The sequence below is a fragment of the Pholis gunnellus genome (genome assembly GCF_910591455.1).
Source record: "Pholis gunnellus genome assembly, chromosome: 6".
Lineage (NCBI taxonomy): Eukaryota > Metazoa > Chordata > Actinopteri > Perciformes > Pholidae > Pholis > Pholis gunnellus.
The window spans coordinates 27,790,203-27,811,089 of record NC_136532.1 but is presented as its reverse complement, the minus strand read 5'-3'; the positions used below and the strand labels follow the sequence as shown (position 1 = coordinate 27,811,089).

At 42.3% G+C, this 20,887-nt stretch overlaps 3 protein-coding genes across 3 annotated transcripts; 2 read left to right on the top strand and 1 right to left on the bottom strand.

The window, feature by feature from the left end:
* Positions 1-528: 528 nt before the first annotated feature.
* Positions 529-9,128, bottom strand: ercc6l (excision repair cross-complementation group 6-like). The gene is made up of 3 exons (XM_079161458.1): positions 8,949-9,128; positions 7,914-7,958; positions 529-4,251 (listed from the first exon to the last, which is right to left on the bottom strand). Exons 1-3 carry the CDS (start codon positions 9,002-9,004, stop codon positions 636-638), a joined length of 3,717 nt encoding a protein of 1,238 aa, XP_079017584.1. The 5' UTR covers positions 9,005-9,128; the 3' UTR covers positions 529-635.
* A 2,307-nt stretch (positions 9,129-11,435) lies between these two features.
* srp19 (signal recognition particle 19) lies at positions 11,436-14,428 on the top strand. Its single transcript, XM_079160801.1, has 5 exons — positions 11,436-11,616; positions 12,745-12,820; positions 12,897-12,968; positions 13,049-13,157; positions 14,017-14,428. The coding sequence occupies exons 1-5, from the start codon at positions 11,579-11,581 to the stop codon at positions 14,145-14,147; spliced, it is 426 nt and encodes a 141-aa protein (XP_079016927.1). The 5' UTR covers positions 11,436-11,578; the 3' UTR covers positions 14,148-14,428.
* A 662-nt stretch (positions 14,429-15,090) lies between these two features.
* LOC306697504 (radial spoke head 14 homolog) lies at positions 15,091-19,608 on the top strand (the record flags this gene model as incomplete). The annotated part of the gene is made up of 7 exons (XM_079161467.1): positions 15,091-15,268; positions 15,582-15,684; positions 16,270-16,388; positions 17,322-17,386; positions 17,843-18,009; positions 18,441-18,577; positions 19,337-19,608. 7 exons carry the CDS (start codon positions 15,091-15,093, stop codon positions 19,606-19,608), a joined length of 1,041 nt encoding a protein of 346 aa, XP_079017593.1.
* Between the last annotated feature and the right edge of the window lie 1,279 nt (positions 19,609-20,887).

The following is a 20,887-nucleotide window of genomic DNA, read 5'->3' as shown; positions in this document are numbered from 1 at the left end:
AGATTATATTTAACAGCTGACGTTTAGCAGAATATCTTTGTTTTACTGTTTATCTGATTTTTATCTGATATTTGAGAAACAAAATAATTTATACAAGACTAAAAAATAACCTGCAGATTAATTGAAGATGTAAATAATTTCTATCTGCAGTAATAATGATCAATTTAGAAAACTAGGACTCCAAACCCAAAGAAAACAGATAAATATATTATATATTTAAAATTATATTTAAACATTTTCAGCAAGAAAAAATAAAACATGTTACAAAAGAAATATTTTTCCTTTAAAATCTACATTATTGAGCAATTAAAAAAGGTGATTCAGAAATAATGAATATATATATATTTAGAAATCTTCTGCATGTTGATCCCGAGACATCAGATGAAATGTAGATTTGAACAAAAATTACTAGAAAAATTGTATTTAAACTTGTTTAAAGTACAGGTTTATTTTATTAAATCAACAGATAAGAAGAACCCTGTCACTGTTTTATCACAATGATGAAATTAAGAAATAAACAGATTCCATGCAACATAAACATCTTTAATATCTCTCCCCCACGTTCTCTCTGTACAGTTACTTTATGAACAAATGTGCAAATCTAAATCACCAAAATGTGAAGAACAGACTTCTGGTTAGCTTCTCTGACTCAGCTGCCGGTACAGCTGGATGGTCATCAGCTGGACTTCAGGGTCTCCAGGTTTCATGTCGATGGCTCTCAGGAACAAGTTCAACGCCTCGTCCAGCTTCCCTTCACCGCTCCTCTCCTTTCCTCTTCTCACCAGCGAGATGAAGGACTCCTCCTTGTTATGGCTCACTTCCTGTCCAGACTCCTCCTCTTCCTCCTCCATGCTATTGCTCACTTCCTGTCCAGACTCCTCCTCTTCCTCCTCCATGCTATTGCTCACTTCCTGTCCAGACTCCTCCTCTTCCTCCTCCATGCTATTGCTCACTTCCTGTCCAGACTCCTCTTCCTCCTCCATGGTATTGCTCACTTCCTGTCCAGACTCCTCCCCTTCCTCCATGCTATTACTCACTTCCTGTCCAGACTCCATGCTATTGCTCACTTCCTGTCTAGACTCCTCCTCTTCCTCTGAGTTTAATGTCTCTCCCACCGTATCCTCCAGCTGAAGCGCAATGATTTCCTCTTCGTCCGGGTGCCTCCCTGAAACCTCAGAGTCTTCTTCTTCTTCATCAGCCATGTCGGTGTCTTCAATCATGGACATGATGAAGGACCGGCGTGAGGCCACGGAGATGTTTCCTCCGACGCTGTTTCTCGGCCGGAGAGGGGCGGGGCCTGATTTAGGCGTGGAGGCTCCGAGAACCTCGAAGGAGTCGTTGTGCTGACCCCCATCGTCGTCCTCGTCTTCTTCTTCACTTTCATAAATCACTGCTGCTCTCTTCTTCTTGGTGGCCACGATGGAGTCGTCCATGGACTGGTCCATCTCAGAGGCCTCACTGAGACTGAGTTTTTCTTTATGTTGACTCTCAGACAGGGATTTATAAACGTCAAAACTGCCCTCCAGCTGCAGCTGTGACAGCAGCTTCCTCTCCTCCTCTTCGGTCTCCTGATGATCCAGAAGTTCCCGGTCCGATAAGTCACTTTCTTCCAGCTGTAAGTTGAAGTTGCCCTCAAAGGATTCCTGTCCTGAGCTGACTCTGGACTCCGTCTTAGGATCCAAATCCAGCTTCAGGACAGAAAGTCTTTTGTTCTGCAGAGGAGCGAAGTCTTCATCACCGGCTGTGACGTACGGCTCAGACGTCACCAAAGAGTCCTCAATCACCTCCTGAGGGGAGGCGTCCTCCTCCTCTTCTATGGAGCTCCCCTCACGGTTGACGGGCGGGTGTTTCGGGGAATACAGGTTCTGCTCTGGAAGCTCGTCTCGGCTTCCTTCTAGAACAACAGGTTGTTCTTCGGACATACTCTCATCTACGGTGAGATCAATAACCGAGCTACCATTCTGCTGGACGCCCTCCTTGTCAGAACCAGACTGGTCCAACTCCACAACAATGGGCGACTCGTTGAATTCGCGGTCGGGCTGTGGAAAGGACGGACTTGGTCTTGGATTCTTTTTCTTGTGAGACTGCTCCCTGTTGTTGTTGGACTCTGGTTGTCTGAGCCAGGCCGGCTCCGTGCTGGACGCCATGCTCTCCGCCAGCTGCATCTGCAGCTCTGACTCGGCCTTCATCAGGTCCTGGGCCTTCTGGACCCGCCCCTCGATGTAGTGGTGGGCCTCCTGGTCCTCCGGCGCTTCGTCGTGGTTGACGTCGAGGGAGAACATGAGGTCGTGGTCGGAGATCCCAAACATCTCCATGGCGTGGAGGTGGGCGATGTGCTCGTCCAGTTCGGGGTCCGTCCGCCGGTGTCTGGAGTGCAGCTCTTGGAGCTGCAGCTGCGTGGACGAAGACCGCGTGTCCTCCAGGATGAAGAGCTCCTTCAAGTCTTGCCTGCTGAAGTAACGAAACGGGTTCTTCTTGTCCCCGGTGCTCTGCCGGATGAGGGAGTCCTTGAAGACCTGCCGTCTGTAGATCTTCTCCTCCACCGTGCCGCAGGTGATCAGCCTGTAGATGACCACGTTTTCGGTCTGTCCGATGCGGTACGCCCTGTCCACGGCCTGGGCGTCCGTCGCCGGGTTCCAGCTGGGATCGTAGATCACAACTCGGTTGGCTGCCGTCAAAGTGATACCGACTCCTCCGACCTGGGTGGTGAGGAGGAAGACGGAGTAGCTTTGGTCCGTCTGGAAGCGAGTGATGAGCCGCTCTCGCTCTGCGATCTGCGTAATCGTCCCGTCCAGCCTCATCACCTTGAAGCCTCGGTTGCCCAGGATGCGTTCGATGATGTCGAGCACCTTCCTGTAGTGAGCGAAGACCAGCGTGCGGTGGCCTTCTTCTCTGAGCCTCTCGAGAAGAGCGAACAGAAAGACCAGTTTCCCGGACTCTGATATCAAGGTGTCGTCGGGGACATTGGCGATGTTTCCTGGGTCCACCTCCACGTTGCCGTTCTGCTGACCTTCAGCTCTACTTTCCTCCAAGCCCAGCTTGGCTATGGCTGCAGCAGAGAACAGTCTCGGGTGGTCGCACAACTTTTTCATGATGTTGAGTTCGGCCAGAGGCGATCTGGTCGTCATGAGCAGCTCCTTGATGTGGTCCAGAGAGATGAACTGCCTGTAGATGTCCTCCTGGACGGCGCTCAGGTAAGTCCAGACAATCAGGTCGTTCTTCCTCTTCAGCGTCGGCATGATGGCTCCGGAGTCTTTCGGAGGTTTTGGGACTCGGCTGTCTTTGCCTTCCTGTTGTTCCCGGTTTATTTTGTTCTTCTGCACTTCTGCTTTTGTCCTGCGGAGGAAGTAGGGTTGTATTATGGTCATGAGGTTCTCGGACATCCGAGACCCTAGAGCCTTTTCCCCCGGAGTGGCGTCCTTCTCTCTGGCCCGGGTGATGGGGTTCTCATACTCGGTTTTAAATGTTTTAGCTGTCCCCAGGAGAGTGCCGTGGCACGCAAAGTCAAAGAGAGCCCACATTTCCTTCAGGTTGTTCTGGACCGGCGTGCCCGTGAGAAGAACACGGTTTTTCGACGGTATGGCGTAGGCACTTTTGGCCGATTTGGTGGACGTGTTCTTTATCTTGTGCGCCTCATCCAGGATCACGTAGTCCCACGTGAACTCTCTGCCGTTGTACGACGACAACTGCTGCCAGTTATTCGTGATCATAGTGTACGTGGTGATGACGACGCCGCTCCTCCTCTGGACCTTCTCCAGATTGCTGGTCCTCACTTTGCCGGTGCCGTGAAACTCCTTGACCCTCATGCCGGGAGTCCACTTGGCGAACTCCTTGGTCCAGTTGGTGATGAGTGACGTGGGCATGACCAGCAGAGTGTGCTTCGCCAGCTCGTTGTCGTACATCCCGGAGAGGAACGAGATCACCTGGATGGTTTTACCGAGGCCCATGTCGTCCGCCAGGATCCCCCCTTTACGCCCGTCTCTGTGCAGACCGTACAGGAAGGCCACTCCGTTCCTCTGGTAGTCGTAAAGCTTGTCGTACAACTCTTTGAAAAGCATCAAACCGCTGCCGTTAACGTCGACAAAGTCGTCGTCTTCTTCCTCCGACTCGTCCTGAGAAAGATGTTCCTCGATCTTCTTGATCCTGCTTTCAAGCTTCTCGCTCTGCCGGATGTCGTTCGCCAGTTTGAAGAACTTCAGCGCTTTCTTCATGTCTCCTTGTCTGCCGACGTCTTTACCATCTTGAATTAATCTGAAGGGAAGAAACAGGACATCGGTGGGTTATTAATAAAGACAATCATTAGTTCTGGTGCTTTTTAATGGTGCAGTTTGGTCCATTCTGGCTATGACTTCTTATCTCTGGTGAAGGCTCCAATTTATGCACAAAAACAAACATTTTACCTTCAAAAAGTCAGATTTCTCTCCTTACTGAACAAAACAACTTGGTTACTTGTTTTGACTTTCAAACTAAAGTTTAGAACAATATCTGTTTTGTGATCTTTATCAACTTTAAAAGGCAAACAAGTCGGTACAAAGAAGGTAAATTCGTGTCACTTTCATATTAACATATGTGACTAAAACAATGTTCTTATTAAAATCATCTAAACACTTTTGTGTAACATGAAACAAACACTTTCCCAAACAGGGTCACAAACGGCTATAAAGCTCATCGTTAACATACTGACATATCTTATGACAAAACATTGAAATGCTAAATAAATTCAAACCCAGAACCTTCACTATATTCCCTAAACGTCAATGTCTTCTGTAATTGTGGCTGATTGAAAGCAGGAATAAGGTCTCAGGGTGGCACAACTGTAAACATGGGACTTTTATTATGAAATTAAAGTGCAGAACAGTAAACAGGATATTGCATCATCAAGAGGACCTCAACTGACCTTTATAGCCGAGTCAAAATGTTTTTATATCTCTTTATATATCTCAGCCGCCCTGACACTTTCCATGTCAGGGCGGCACAACCAATGTAAAACTATAAACATGTTGTTTTGTCATAAATGTCTATATTCTATTTAAAATGTATATGCATGAAGTTGTTAGCAAGAACAAAAGCTAATGCTAGTGTCCTATAGATGCCTGTTTAACTTAAAATGAGTTGCAAATATCAGGTGGTGCAACTGCAAAGAACGTCACTATATGATATATTTAAAGCTCTAACATTATTTTTTTCAATTGTTGTTTCAATTTTTCAATTGTTTTCAAAAGTTTAAGAGATATTATACACTTTCAAACTATTTTCATGATAATAATGAATATTTTTTAACTATTAAGGAGCACGACACAGGGAGCATTAACAATGATCCGGCTGCAAGAGAAGCATATCTTTCCAGAAGAACAGAGAGAATACATCTCGATAAAACTATAATTAATCCAAAGTTATTTATTCATAGTTTATTTGGCAGTTCTTACTTTTAAACAGTGGTCAGACCATTCAGGTTTTTAAATGGGAATATGCCAGTTTGTTAGTTCTGATATGCTTCTATGTTTTATAGTTATCAGAGGAGGAAGAGAGGGCGACATCACCAGCCAGCTGTGCAGAGCAGAAAAGGACTAAATGAGGGTCTTTGGATACAACTCCCATAGAACTCCAAGCAGAGCCTCAACCTAACCCTCCCAACATTGACAAAGAGAATATTGTTAGTTTAGATCGTCACCAACCCAGAGCACCATCATCACCAGAGAGTAGGAAGCACGACAAACAAACGGCAGAGACAGAAGGCAAAGTTGCGTAAAATGCAGAAAATGAGAAGAGAAATGGAAGCTGAGGAAAGAGAATCTGACAGATTACTATAATGCATCGAAAGATTAAGGAAGAAACATTCCAAAATGCTAAATCTATCACTGAAGAGAAGGATTGTAAAGAAACGAGCTGTTGACTTCCTGTCGCTTACTGACAGTTTGTCCGATATTGTCCTTTACAGACCAAAGTGTGTAATGGTAAAAATATGCATGAAGTATAAAACTGTTTAAAGTGTCTGCAAAGCAAAATAGAAAAGTCCAGCGACACAAAGAGACGGTGGAAACACACGTCTGCCCTTCTAGCTAACGGTCCACCCACAGAACTGGTTCTCGGTGCGCCGACGCAGGTCAGGTGAAACCAGTTCGTATCGCGTCCAGACAGACCTCCGCTTCATGAAGGACTCGTCTCTGGTGTTACTTTCTGTATATTCACACTTCTTCCTGAGATTACGGATATTGTCAGCTGGCACAACTGATAAATGTCACGGTGGTGCGACCAGGTAAAATATTAATTTAAAGCAATAAATAATAGGTTCAAGTGAAATTTGTTTTGCTTCATATTCAAATGTTAAATATACTAAATACCTGCCAAGAGAACGCAATTATGATAAATTATTGTATATATATATAAAACACAAACACAAAATACGATGTGTTAGACACAGTACGCACTCTAACTTACTAATTGTCAAAAATTTCAGTTTGAATAAATATTAGGAAAATATATATTTTGTTATAAATATGTGGTTGTGTCACCCGACATTATTTAGCCTGTGAAGTTAAAAAAATACTTAAAAACTATTTTAAACACTATGAAAAGTTAGGACTTGCTTCACCACATTGTTCCAGATACAAAAATATGCATTACATCCATTTTGAAGATAATTTTTAAAATGACATTTTTAGAAGCCTTATTTGTTAATGACCCGTAAACCAATCAGAGGAGAGCTAGTAACGTTAGCAGCACCGCTAACGGCTAACCAACGAGGTTCACTTCAGTGACATCATGATGCCTTCAGGCTCTGCTCAGTGAACATGAGTACTGGCTGAAGCTACATTATAACGTCATCATGATGTGTTCATGTGTAGTCTGTAAAATGTAGTTTTGGTGATAAACTAGAATAAATCCAGTAGTTTGAAGGAGATGTTTACACGTTAATATAAATAGATATTAGAGATGAATTATGACGTTTAACTTCTAACACAAGCTCTAAACACATTATTATACTTCATTAAAAATAATAATAATGATGATAAAAATACAATCTTTTATTTCCTAATCATTTGGATTTTGTGTTTTTATGAAGAAAAAAACACTATAAATTACTATAATAAAGTAAAAGTAAAACATTTATTATCTTTGATGGTTTACTGACTTCAGAGCGTTAAAATGATTTTTATAATAAATATTCTGTGTCCTTGTAGACCAGCTGATGTAATCAAACATCAAAGAGATCTGTGTCTGTTAATAATGATCATTAATGATCAATAATTAGCATCCGTGACTTTTATGATCCGTTCTTCTATTCTTCACAGTTCATTTAGTAGTTTAATAGAATAAAGATGTAGTTTAATAGATATAAAGATGTAGTTTAATAGATATAAAGATGTAGTTTAATAGAATAAAGATGTAGTTTAATAGATATAAAGATGTAGTTTAATAGATATAAAGATGTAGTTTAACAGATATAAAGATGTAGTTTAATAGAATAAAGATGTAGTTTAATAGAATAAAGATGTAGTTTAATAGAATAAAGATGTAGTTTAATAGAATAAAGATGTAGTTTAATAGAATAAAGATGTAGTTTAACAGATATAAAGATGTAGTTTAACAGATATAAAGATGTAGTTTAATAGATATAAAGATGTAGTTTAATAGATATAAAGATGTAGTTTAATAGATATAAAGATGTAGTTTAATAGATATAAAGATGTAGTTTAACAGATATAAAGATGTAGTTTAACAGATATAAAGATGTAGTTTAACAGATATAAAGATGTAGTTTAACAGATATAAAGATGTAGTTTAACAGATATAAAGATGTAGTTTAACAGATATAAAGATGTAGTTTAATAGATATAAAGATGTAGTTTAACAGATATAAAGATGTAGTTTAACAGATATAAAGATGTAGTTTAACAGATATAAAGATGTACCTGTGGTAGGCTTCCATCTGGTCGTCTGAGTCTACAGACAAACACCTGTGGAGACGAGTTCAGGGTTAAAAAACACATCAATGATTCATCGATATAAACTATACTGTGATACAATATGCTCTGAACAGACACATCTTCACTCCATCTGTACTCAGACCAAACTAACGTGAGACACCGGTTGTTGTGCACCTCATACATCCGACGACATCGCCTAGAAATGTCTTCATCATCGGTCATGTGTTCTGTTCTACAATGATGAAGATATTTCACTTCTTCACAGACACCAAGATTTGTGTCAGACAATTCAGGGAAGTTTAGACATTTGTCCTGTTCCTCACCATACACAGTACATATAGTGTGTACACACACACACACACACACACACACACACACACACACACACACACACACACACACACACACACACACACACACACACACACACACACACACACACACACACACACACACACACACAGAGGAGCTGCTGAAGACCAGCGCTACATGGACTTAGAATCACCAGATCATCTGCATACATGATGTGGTTAACCAGAGTATTACCCATCATGCACCAGTATTACAGGCTTTCAATGCTTGGACAGATCATCAATATCATCAATTTTTTCAAACGTTTGGAACGATTCGTCGTTTTCTCAACGATTTTCGTCAATCGCGGAAATAAACGGACTTCCTCTTCAGTGACAGCTGACCAGTCGGGTTTTTCTGTGTTGACACTATTTCCATTTCTAGAAAGCACCGGCAGATGTTAAACATGTGTCGACATAGCAACAGGTAAATGATCAGTTGTTGCTCCATAAAGAATGTCCATACATCCCAATGACGCGCGTGCATCAGCTGTACTGGTACAATGGTCCAGCTATGACGTAGTGCGCATGTACAGTGATGTATAGATACCTGTAGGCAGAAGCACGTCGCTTGACCTTATGAAATGATTGTCTTTACAGAACTGAGCCAAGTTATTGGGGAATACTGAGCTAATAGCTGTTAGCTAGCCGTAGCGTTAGCAGTACTCACTCATCCAGTTTCTTGGAAATCTCCGCAACGTCACCGTTATGCTGAAGGACATCCATCCCGACAAAGTGAGCTTCTCACCGGGCAGGGAACAACTAAGGAGACTCGGTGTTTTTTCGGAGGAGACAATCCGACACGAACACTCGTAAACGAGTGAGTTTATTTCACGGTAACGTTGCTGCTGCTGTGTGTTGTTGTGTTTTTTGAACGGAGCAGCTTCTGGCCCCGCCAAAATGTTTCCAGCGAATCAGAGAGGACGCTGTAGTGACGCGTTAACGCAGTTGTCGAATCGGGAGGGAGGGGATAAAATACAAGAAAAGTAGGCGGGATCAACACCAGAGCACAGCCAATGAGCAGCGTTTATTCAGGCCGGAAAGAGAAAGCAGTTCTTCTTCTCTTTCTTTTAAACTTTATTGAAACAAATATACATTTGCCTCTAGTGGGGCGCAGGGGGAAATGCAGATTTCTTTGATTTCAAGAACTTTATTGAGAACTTCACATATTACAAAAGTACAAAGTACACGGATTTAAAACTAAGTCATTACTAAATACATGGCGAAATGCCTGTACTTTCGTGTACATGATTACGTTAGGCCGTTAACAGGTTACACTTGCGCATGCGCGATGACCAAGATCGTTGGCGACTCACATGTGTAGCTTAGTGTGCAAAATGAAGAGACAGTATGGAGATGACGTCCTACTCTACCGGAGGCTGAGGTTTAGTTCTCTCGGTGTGGAGAGGGGCAGAGGGCTGAGGGCATTCTGCTTCCCTTCACCACATCCCTCCTCTGATCGGCTGTCCTGCTGTTGCCTCTCAAAACACAATACAGATCTCAGCTCAACACTGAGCATTGACTGAGAGGCCGGATCAAGTCTGCTCCCCGTTTAAAAAGAGTTGTAGTGGAAAGCAGCTCAATGCAGCCACTGATACTGATAAACCTGATGGCTCACACACATCTGCACTCATGTTGTTTAGTTTTGCACAGGTTGCACTTTATTGTTGTTTTGAAAAGATATGCAGTGTAAAACTCAGTAAAACTCTTTATTGCCAAATATTTCAACTTGTTTAGTTTTCACAGGTTTCACTTTATTGTTATTATCTTGAAAATATGTTCAGTGCAAAACAGGTTAATTCCACAATAAGCTATTTTTTGCCAAATATGAGTTTTTGCACAGATAGAACTTTATTTACATTGTTCTAATAGAGTGATGGCACATTGTATTTGTTGTTGTCTGATGGAGCGATCTGCTTTACTTCACAGTGATTGAAATGTTCTTTATTCTATTATTTGAAAAAGCACAGATTAAGGAGTCACACAATGTTATTTCAATAATAGTTCAACATGGACCATGCTGTTACCATGTTGTTACATGTTACCATGTTGTTACCATGTTACCATGTTGTTACCATGTTGTTACCATGTTGTTACCATGTTACCATGTTGTTACCATGTTGTTACTATGTTGTTACATGTTACATGTTGTTACATGTTGTTATCATGTTGTTACCATGTTGTTACCATGTTGTTACATGTTACCATGTTGTTACCATGTCGTTACATGTTGTTACATGTTGTTACCATGTTGTTACAGTTGTGTTGGGTCATGAACATCTTTCTTCCTCCAAAGTGAGGTGTGACAGAAAAACATCGTGTGTCGCCTAAATAATATTATTCTATAATTCTAAACATGTACCAACTACTGACTGAAAACATATTTAAATAAAATACTCTTTCCTTCTGTTACACACCCTTGAACATCTTTTCTCAATATACACTTGAAACTTTAATAACATACTTGTTTTAACGTACTGTTATTTGTTTATCATAGTTTATTCTAATTCGTATTATGTCTCATATTATTACACTGTGTTAATTGTTTATTGTTATGCACCAATCACCTGTTCAAATTCCTTGTATGTGTAACTTGGTAATAAACAGTTCTGGTTCTGGTTCTGGTTCTGGTTCTGGTTCTGGTCTGTTCTCCAGGACTTCATAAAGAACTCTTCTGCCTCTCTTCCTTTTATACACTTTTTTTCTCAGCTTCTCTTTGTAAAGTAAACATCTGCATTTTGTCTTCTTCTATTGTTTCCATTGAGCAGATGTGGTGTGTAGCATTTAGAGGCATCTATTAATGAAATATAATGTAGTAATCACATGTTTCCATAAGTGTTTGATGACCTGAAACTAAACTGGTTTTGTTTTCATTCCCTTAAAGTTTTATATAAATGTATAATAATAACAATATTACCGTGTATTTAAACACGGTAATATTACCGTGTATTTGTGACTCATGTCATGAAGTCTTGATGTCTTCTATATGAAGTTTATTTATTTATTTTTGGTTTGTTTGTTATTTTCATTTATAAATAATAACATTATAATTGTGTTTAAATGATATCATAAAGTCATGATGTTACACACTCCGGTACACTAGGTGGCAGCACTAGTTGGTTTGTAGTCCACCAATAAACTGAAGAAGAAGAAGAAGCATTAAATCGAGCAAACCTTCTGCTGGTCAACAGCCGGTCACAGTGCGTGCTGAGCGGCCGTATGGCGGCGTGTTTTACGGGAATCAAACCGTGTCGTTAGTCGTTTTCTCCGGCTGAGGTTTAGACGAACAACCGATCAAAGATGGCTCATCTCTCTCAAAACCCCGCTGACAAAGAGAGGTGAGATCTTGTAGAAGCTAGCCTGTTAGCCTAGCTAAAGCTCACGAGCTGACGAGCCCGTGCAGAAGATGTGTGAATTTAAGTTTTAAACTCTTACTTCTGTGAACATGACTTTCTGTTTAGTAGTTTCTGTAACAAACATATCGATGTTAAAGGGTCGCTCTTCAATTCGGCGTTCATTTAATTTGGATTTTAGCTTTTAATCATAACAAAAAACCGGCTTACGGTTCATTAAAACCCTCTACGTTGAACAGAAGCGAGGGATTGTGGGAGTAACATCAACTAGTTTAACTGTCGTAAACCGAGTTACCTGTTTAGCGGAATAAATCCCGTTTAGCACTAAAACACTTCAGAGTGACAGTTTGTAATGTGTTGAGATGTGAAGACGTGTTTGATGACGTCTTCTGTAGAAACGGTTGAAGGTCTGTCGGTGTAGACCTTTAGCGTGACGTGGATTAAGGCTCCTTCAACTCAATATCACGCTTCATTTCTGATCCCTTCGTTTTATTGTGTTTTTTGTCTGACAAATATGTTCGATTTCACATAATATAAACGAGTTAATGAGGTTAGCTTGTGAATTATAACTGACTCTTTCATTCAGAGGAGGAATCTGGGTTGTTTTGATGTGATAAATGATTTATTATGTATTTAATCATCTGTAGATTATTTGTTCCACCTAATTGATGAATTGTTTTGTCTATAATTTAAAGCCTTTGTTTCCACAGATGATCAGTGAACTAAGAAAATTATAAAACTGGAAAAAGTTCAGTTTTTGGATGGAATACATTATTTAACCCTTTTAGATCACATCACAGTGATATTGTTTACCAATTTACCCAAAAAATAATCTACATGTCTTCATGTTTTTATCTCAAAATCAATGTTTTCCTCTAAAACAGAATGTACGATCAATAACATGTCGTCAATGGATCTGTAACCTTTAGAGACTTCTTCAGAGGTCCAATCAGCTGACAGCAGACTAGTCCGTGTCTGTGATTGGTCAGATGCTGCAAGCTCCGCCCCCTTTATGTTGAAGGCGCTTATAGACAGATTGACGAACTCCGGTTGATTTTAAAGAGTTTAGAACCGTCTCCGTAGGACTGGTTTAACTCGTGTGTTGTGTTCCAGGTTCATCTGCGTCTATCCGATCTACATCAACAGTAAGAAGACTCTGGCAGAAGGACGGAGGATCCCAACAGAGAAGGTTCCTCCATCTTTACTGTTTGATTTGTCCACCTTTAGACGAGCTGTTGCGTAATGTTCTCGTCATGTGTCTTTAGGCGGTGGAGAACCCGTCCTGTGCTGAGATCAGAGACGTGCTGACGGCCGCCGGGATGAACGTCTACATGGAAGTAAGAAGAAGAAGAAGAAGAAGAGTCACTCAGTGAAGAAGATGACGTGTATATTTATACATAAAACTTGTGTTTTCCAGAACAAAATGCACCCCAGAGAGTGGAACAGAGACGTCCAGTTCAGAGGTCGAGTCAGAGTTCAGGTGAAGCAGGAAGACGGAAGCTTCTGTCTGGACAAGTTCACGTCCCGTAAGTCCTCCAGTCTCTGTGGGACATTATGTCCTAAACAGGAGACAACCTCCAGTTCTTCAAAGCTTCATGTGTTAAAGCTGCATTCTCTCTAGTGTCCACCAGGGGGCGACTCCTCTGGTTGTATAGAAGTCTATGAGAAAATGACTCTACTTCTCTCTTGATTTATTACCTCAGTAAACATTGTAAACATGAGTTTATGGTCTCAATCTCTAGTTTCAAGTCTTCTTCAATACAGCATGATGTTCATTTAGTACATGATGGTCCATTTAGAGTCACACAGACCATAAAGCAGGGGATGCTTTAGGGGCGGGGCTACACAGTGATTGACAGGTCTCTACCAGAGACGTATACGGCGTCTCTACGTCACTTCTCAGTCCACATATGTGACGTTTGTTTGTATTTACTTTAGACCTGTTTGTTTATATCTCTTCAGGTAGAGAGGTAATGTTGTTGTTGTTGTTGTTGTTTATATCTTCAGGTAGAGAGGTGGTGTTGTTGTTGTTGTTTATATCTTCAGGTAGAGGGGTGATGTTGTTGTTGTTTATCTCTTCAGGTAGAGGGGTGATGATGTTGTTGTTTATCTCTTCAGGTAGAGAGGTGATGATGTTGTTGTTGTTGTTGTTTATCATCTCTTCAGGTAGAGGGGTGATGTTGTTGTTGTTTATCTCTTCAGGTAGAGAGGTGATGTTGTTGTTGTTGTTTAAGTCTTCAGGGAGGGAGGTGATGTTGTTGTTGTTGTTTGTATCTTCAGGTAGAGGGGTGTTGTTGTTGTTTAAGTCTTCAGGGAGGGAGGTGATGTTGTTTATATCTTCAGGTAGAGGGGTGATGTTGTTGTTGTTGTTGTTTATCTCTTCAGGTAGGGAGGTGATGTTCTACGTAGCGGAGATGATCCCTAAACTAAAGACCAGGACCCAGAAGAGTGGAGGAGGAGACACCAGCTCTCAGCAGGGAGACGGAGGAAAGAAGAGCAAGAAGAAGAAGAAATAGACTCAAAGAAATCACATGTTCTGCTTTTTTCATTCATTTTAAATATTAAGTCAGAGTCTGAACTACAGAACTTCTTCTTCTCTTTATTTTAAAGGGTTGTTGTTCTAAACCCAGGGACTCATCAGCGGTCTGTTTCCTCTTTATTCTTTATATTCTGATTCCACTGATGGTCTGACTCTGAGCAGATATTATTTAGTTAGTGATGAACACCTCGGCCCTCTTCCTCCACCTGTTGTTACTTCATTGAGTCTCTTTAGAAGAATAAAAGTTCATTTTCTCACCGTTTGGTTTCATCTGTGGTGTTCAAACCAGCATCAGGTTCAACTGAACGTTAACATCCGACTACTTTTAATAACTACAAATATTTCAATAATATTCATGAAGATAATGTGAGCTGTTCTTCTGGAACGTTGAAGAGTAAGAACACACAAACATACTGGCGAACCTTTGAAATAAAACACGACTCCACATTTTGATAAACGTCCTCAAAAGTTCCACTTTTATGACTTTGACTGTAAATGAATGTGACTTCCTGGATGTTAAATATGAATAATCTGAATGTAAAAAGAACATTAACGTTAATATGTATTTTATTCTCTTAAGAATACAAACTCTTTAAAATCGACATGTAAACTTTTAAAATTGTTTTTATGTTAATTCTGTTTGACTTTTTATTGGCTATTTTCAGGTTTGAGACATTCTGTATGTATTTAATATTAAAGTAAAAAAATAATTAATTAAAAAAATATTTTTTAATTAAAGTAAAATCTCGATTTAAACCGTAAAGTTAGCTAACGGTCTCCGTGATGTAAACAAAATCAGCTTCCGGTCACGTTTACGTGCTCCCGGATGTGACTTCGCCTCCGCGGCTTTCTGTATACGGTTACTAGGCAACAGTGTGTCTGCATCTCTTGACCAGCTCACCGGCTCTTGAACCGGACGGATGACCGGTCCTCTCGTAGACTCGACCCGGGCTCCGGTGGCCTTCGGGCGCCGCGCGGTGCCGAAGCTGTTCGAGGATCTTCTGCGGCCGGAGGCGGACACGAGGCTCCGGGCTCTGGGTTCACTCTGCGACCTGATCCACCACGACCACGAGCGGGTCTACCAGACCATCAGAGGGGGTAGCTCTGCGCTTCATAATATATATATATAAATATAAATACTACTACTATAATGTTTTGAGTTGAAACACTTATAATGAAGTATTTAAATCATGAGTACTTTCACTGAAGTATGAGATCAGAGTACTTCTGACTCTCCTTTGTTTTCATTTGTTTTTAAGGATTTAAATGTTTATGCACAGAATTAGCATTTATGCAATTATGTTATATATAAAGGAAAGCGATTTACTCTACAATGGGAGGAAAAAGAAAACCAGACTTTATTTTCTTCTTCTTCTTCTTCTTGTGAATCGTTTTTTTTCTTCTTCTGCAGGTTTTATGGAGCAGCTGAATGTTTTGTTGGAGGATGAAGATTCTTCTGTCAGAACAAAAACCTGCGAGTTGCTTCACCTGCTGACCTCACACAGCATCGGCAGGTAGAGAGAGACAGACAGGAGGGAGACAGACAGGAGGGAGACAGACAGGAGGGAGACAGACAGGAGGGAGACAGACAGGAGGGAGACAGGAGGGAGAGAGACAGACAGGAGGGAGACAGACAGGAGGGAGACAGACAGACAGGAGGGAGACAGACAGGAGGGAGACAGGAGGGAGAGAGACAGACAGGAGACACAGACAGATATAAGTTGTGAGACAGGCAGGAGAGAAGATGGGAGTCATAGAAAAAGAAGACAGACAGACAGACAGAGATGGAGACATGAGACAGACGGACTCAGCTGCTCGCTGTGTTTTATTCCCACAGTAGGAAATAGAGCCTCTGTTGGGGACTATTTTCAGTGGCGGATGAATCCTCATGTGGTGCTGTAATGAGTTTGATGCACTACAGCGTGATGAGGATGAGTTTTAAAGGAGCTCTCTCAGACTGATACACACACAGTACTCGTAGTACTTGTAGTACTTGTAGTACCTGTACTTGTAGTCCTGGTTGTAGTCCCTGGTGTCTCCAGCAGGTGGCGGTATCACTCCGCAGTAAAAGGTGTCTCTCTTGTCTCCTCCTCCCTCAGAGAGGCCCTTCTGTCCCCCTCCCTCCTCCCTCCTCTCGCTCAGCTGCTGGATGACTCCTCCCCCTCCTGCAGGAGGAGCGTCCTCCGCGTGCTGGACCGCCTCGCGCTGCTGCCGGCAGGTAAACTCACCTGATCACAACTATTATGAGTTATAATTATTCTCCTAAAGGATGAAGAACCGGCTGCGTGCTGTTATTTAACGCTGAATATATTAACGCTGTTTTACTGTAAAATGTGTTTTCACACCACAGAGAGCTGAATGTTCTGATTTATGATATTAAATATATATGATATATATATATATATCATATATATTGTGATTGTTATCATTTGATCATTAATATTATGATTTTTTAAATTATTATTATTAATAACAATGACATTATTATTATATATAATAATAATAATAATTATTATTATTATTGTTATTATGGATCTTTTTTATTATAGATTATAATGACAACAATAATAATGATAACTATGATCTTGTATTATTATAATTAATATTATTGTTGTTATATTAGAACACATTGTGTTAAATGACTGCAGTATAATATACTATCCTCACTGTTCTATTTCATTCTGTTATACTTTGTAATTATATAATATTTACACATGAATACACACACTGAGTATCAATAATCTCATTATCGTGTATTCTGGTGTATATCAACCATCTCTGTCACTTGACCTCGTACTGTGATCTTTAGTTGCTCTTCTACTCTATTCTGGTTCTATTCTACTCTATTCTGGTTCCATTCTACTCTATTCTGGTTCTATTCTACTCTATTCTGGTTCCATTCTACTCTATTCTGGTTCTATTCTACTCTATTCTGGTTCCATTCTACTCGATTCTGGTTCTATTCTACTCTATTCTGGTTCTATTCTACTCTATTCTGGTTCTATTCTACTCTATTCTGGTTCCATTCTACTCGATTCTGGTTCTATTCTACTCTATTCTGGTTCTATTCTCCTCTGATTGTGATTCTTCATCGTTGTTTCTTTGTTGTTTTTTACTTTTCTCTCCTGACGTGAGATTAAAATCCCTTCAGGTGCAGAAGCTCTGCTGCCTCTGGTTCCTAAACTGATGCTGAAGCTCAGAGAGGAGGAGGAGGAGGAGAAGCAGGGGGAGGAGGAAAAGCAGGAGGAGGAGGAGGAGGAGAAGCAGGAGGAGGAGGAGGAAAAGCAGGAGGAGCAAGAGGAGGAGGAGGAGGAGAAGGAGGAAAAGCAGGATGAGGAGGAGGAGGAGAAGAAGCAGGAGGAGGAGGAAAAGCAGGAGGAGGAGGAGAAGCAGGAGGAGGAGGAAAAGCAGCAGGAGGAGGAGGAGGAAAAGCAGGAGGAGCAAGAGGAGGAGGAGGAGGAGGAGAAGGAGGAAAAACAGGAGGAGGAGAAGGAGGAAAAGCAGGAGGAGGAGGAGGAGAAGCAGGAGGAGCAAGAGGATGAGGAGGAGGAGGAGGAGGAAAAGCAGGATGAGGAGGAGGAGGAGAAGAAGCAGGAGGAGGAGGAAAAGCAGGAGGAGGAGGAGAAGCAGGAGGAGGAGGAAAAGCAGGAGGAGGAGGAGGAGGAGAAGCAGGAGGAAGAGGAAGAGGAGGTGCTGCTCCTCTCCACCATCACCTCCTGCTCCAGGCTGGACGCTCTGCCGGCTCTGGCCTCTGACGGCGTCTCGCTGCTGGGACGCAAACTGTCGCACCGCTCCCCGAACATCCGCAGGGAGGCGTCTGCAGCCCTGATGAACCTCAGGTTAATAAACACACGCCGACAAACTAACACTTCAACTGCTTTCAGTGTTCAACTACAACTCACCGCTTCAACTCCTTTCAGTTCTTATATCTAAGACTCCTCTCGCTGTTTCACTTCAGCATTTTAACATCACACTCGTTCTAAACTTTCACTCAAACTCCACTTCAACTAACATTTAAACTCCTGTAAGCGTCTCAGCTTTAACCAACACTTCAACTCCTTTCAACACAGACTCCACCCACTCAGCCCTCAGAACACAGGAGTCCTGGATCTACTGCTCCTCCATCTGGTGGTTTGTGTTATTGTGAGACTTTGTTGTTTTAAAGCGTTAGTTCAGATTCAAAGTCACACAACAACACAAACTAACTGACCGATGGACAACAAGCGCACTTAAAATAACACAAACTTTTTTCCCTTTGATCCTGTCTCAGTGTCTGTGAGGACGGGAGGCGGCAGGTGTGTGAGGAGGAGCTACTTCCTGTCCTGGTGGACCTGCTGCAGGACCAGGACCTGGAGGTTCAGACCAACGCTGCAGGAGTCATCATGTACACGGTTATCATCACCGCAGGTACAAATCTGAATCGATCTCAAACTGATCTAGAATCAGAGAGTGAACTGAGGTCAATGTTTACCGGTTTCTCTATGCGTAGCTTCAGCTTGTTGGTGAAATGCACCCTGGGAGTTGTAGTTGGCTTCTCTAGATGAGTCTTTATGTCCACAGGCTTCTTTAGCTTTGAGGTTTTGTTGAAGAACTTTTGTTCTGATGATTCGACAGGAGAGGGACAGACAGGAGGACAGACAGGAGGACAGACAGGAGGACAGACAGGAGGACAGACAGGAGGACAGACAGGAGGACAGACAGGAGGACAGACAGGAGGACAGACATGAGGACAGACATGAGGACAGACAGGAGGAGGACAGACAGGAGGACAGACAGGAGGAGGACAGACAGGAGGACAGACAGGAGGACAGACTGGAGGACAGACAGGAGGAGGACAGGAGGACAGACAGGAGGACAGACTGGAGGGGGACAGACAGGAAGACAGATAGGAGGACAGACAGGAGGACAGATAGGAGGACAGACAGGAGGACAGACTGGAGGACAGACAGGAGGACAGTTAGGAGGACAGACAGGAGGAGGACAGGAGGACAGACAGGAGGACAGACTGGAGGACAGATAGGAGGACAGACAGGAGGACAGACTGGAGGACAGATAGGGGGACAGACAGGAGGACAGACAGGAGGGGGAAGGGAGAGGGACAGACAGGGGGCATGGGGCACCATGTGACTCCTCCTAAACCAATCAGGTGACAGAGTCTGTTTGCAGGTAAGCAGCGGTGTCTGGATCTGAATGTCGTCCCCGTTCTCCTGGACCTGGTGTCCAGGGACAAAGAGGAGGAGGAGGAGGAGCAGAGGAGGAAGGCCCTGGTCCTGTACTCCCTGAGGGCCCTGACGGCTCTGGCCGAGGCCCCGGTGGGCCGGGTCCTCCTTCTGGAGCACCTCCCCCTGCTGGTGAGGAGGAGCGAGGCCGAGGAGGAGGACCAGGACATCCGGAGGGCCGCTCAGACCGCCGTCAGGGTCGTCACCTGGACCCCCTGAGACCTGGAGGCCTCTGACCTCTGACCTCCAGAACAGAGCCACAATAAACAATGATTATTGTTCATTCATTGTTTATTGTTATTAGGTCATTACTCACAGCTGTTAGAGCTCCACTCTTTATGTCGTTCATAGTTTGACATGATGCACATAATAAAATAATTGTCATGTTGATATTCATGATTCATTTGTTCTCTAAATAACTTATTGAATATAGAATCAAACAGAGTTTTATGTTGAACTGAACCCGAATCAGCCGAGAAACAGAAACCATAAACAAGCCAAATGTAACAGTGAGATAAATCACATGACACATATTATTATTATTATTATTAAATGTGTTCTAGAATAAGAAAGGACCCAAACAGACTCCATGAGGGCCCCTCTCTGTCCCACTGACCCCAGCAGGGCCGCGGGCCACAGCTTGAGGACCATCAGCGTCTCCTCTGACCTGCTGCTCTGAATGAAGCGCTGCGCTCACATTAAGGCCATCGGCTCTTTGTCTGATTGTGCTGGAGGAGGAGGAGGAGGAGGAGGAGGAGGAGGAGGAGGAGAGCCGTGTTATTTAGATATTATAGAGATCACATATCATCATATATGATATCAGTGAAGATTTACTGAGCAATATAAACTTCATTGTCATCAAACTAAATACGTTTTTTCTTTGACAGTAAAATCATCATTTTACCAACAAGATGATGAATCTGATGTTTGATGTAGTTTAAAACATATATTAATATAATTCATTAATATAATGATATAACATAACATAATACAATGATACATAATATATCATTTATAATAATATATGTCCAGAGAGAGAGAGAGAGAGAGAGAGAGAGAGAGAGGTAATGGACTGATCGAGACACACACACACACACGGCTGCTATCACACACACACAGGCGCGCGCACCCTCACGCGCTCCCCTCGTCTATATTTGGGAGCGCTCGCGCGGAGCCGGACAGTCGGTGCCGGAGCTGCTGGATGTTTCTGACCAACAACAAACAGGTGAGATCCTCTCTCTGCTGAGCGCGCGCGACCACACACATCACCTGTAATAACCGGAAGTCCTGATGTAGAATATGATGTAAATATTATCATATTACACGCTTCATACGGCGTGTTAAATAACGTCCAATACAAAACTCCACAGCGGTTATAGGACTATTCTAAAAACGTTATTAGGCTTAAAATAACATGATGATATATTAAAGATGTGTGTTCGATGTTCTGATGTCCAGCGAGAGTGAAGTTTGTATTAAATATACACATTAATATCGA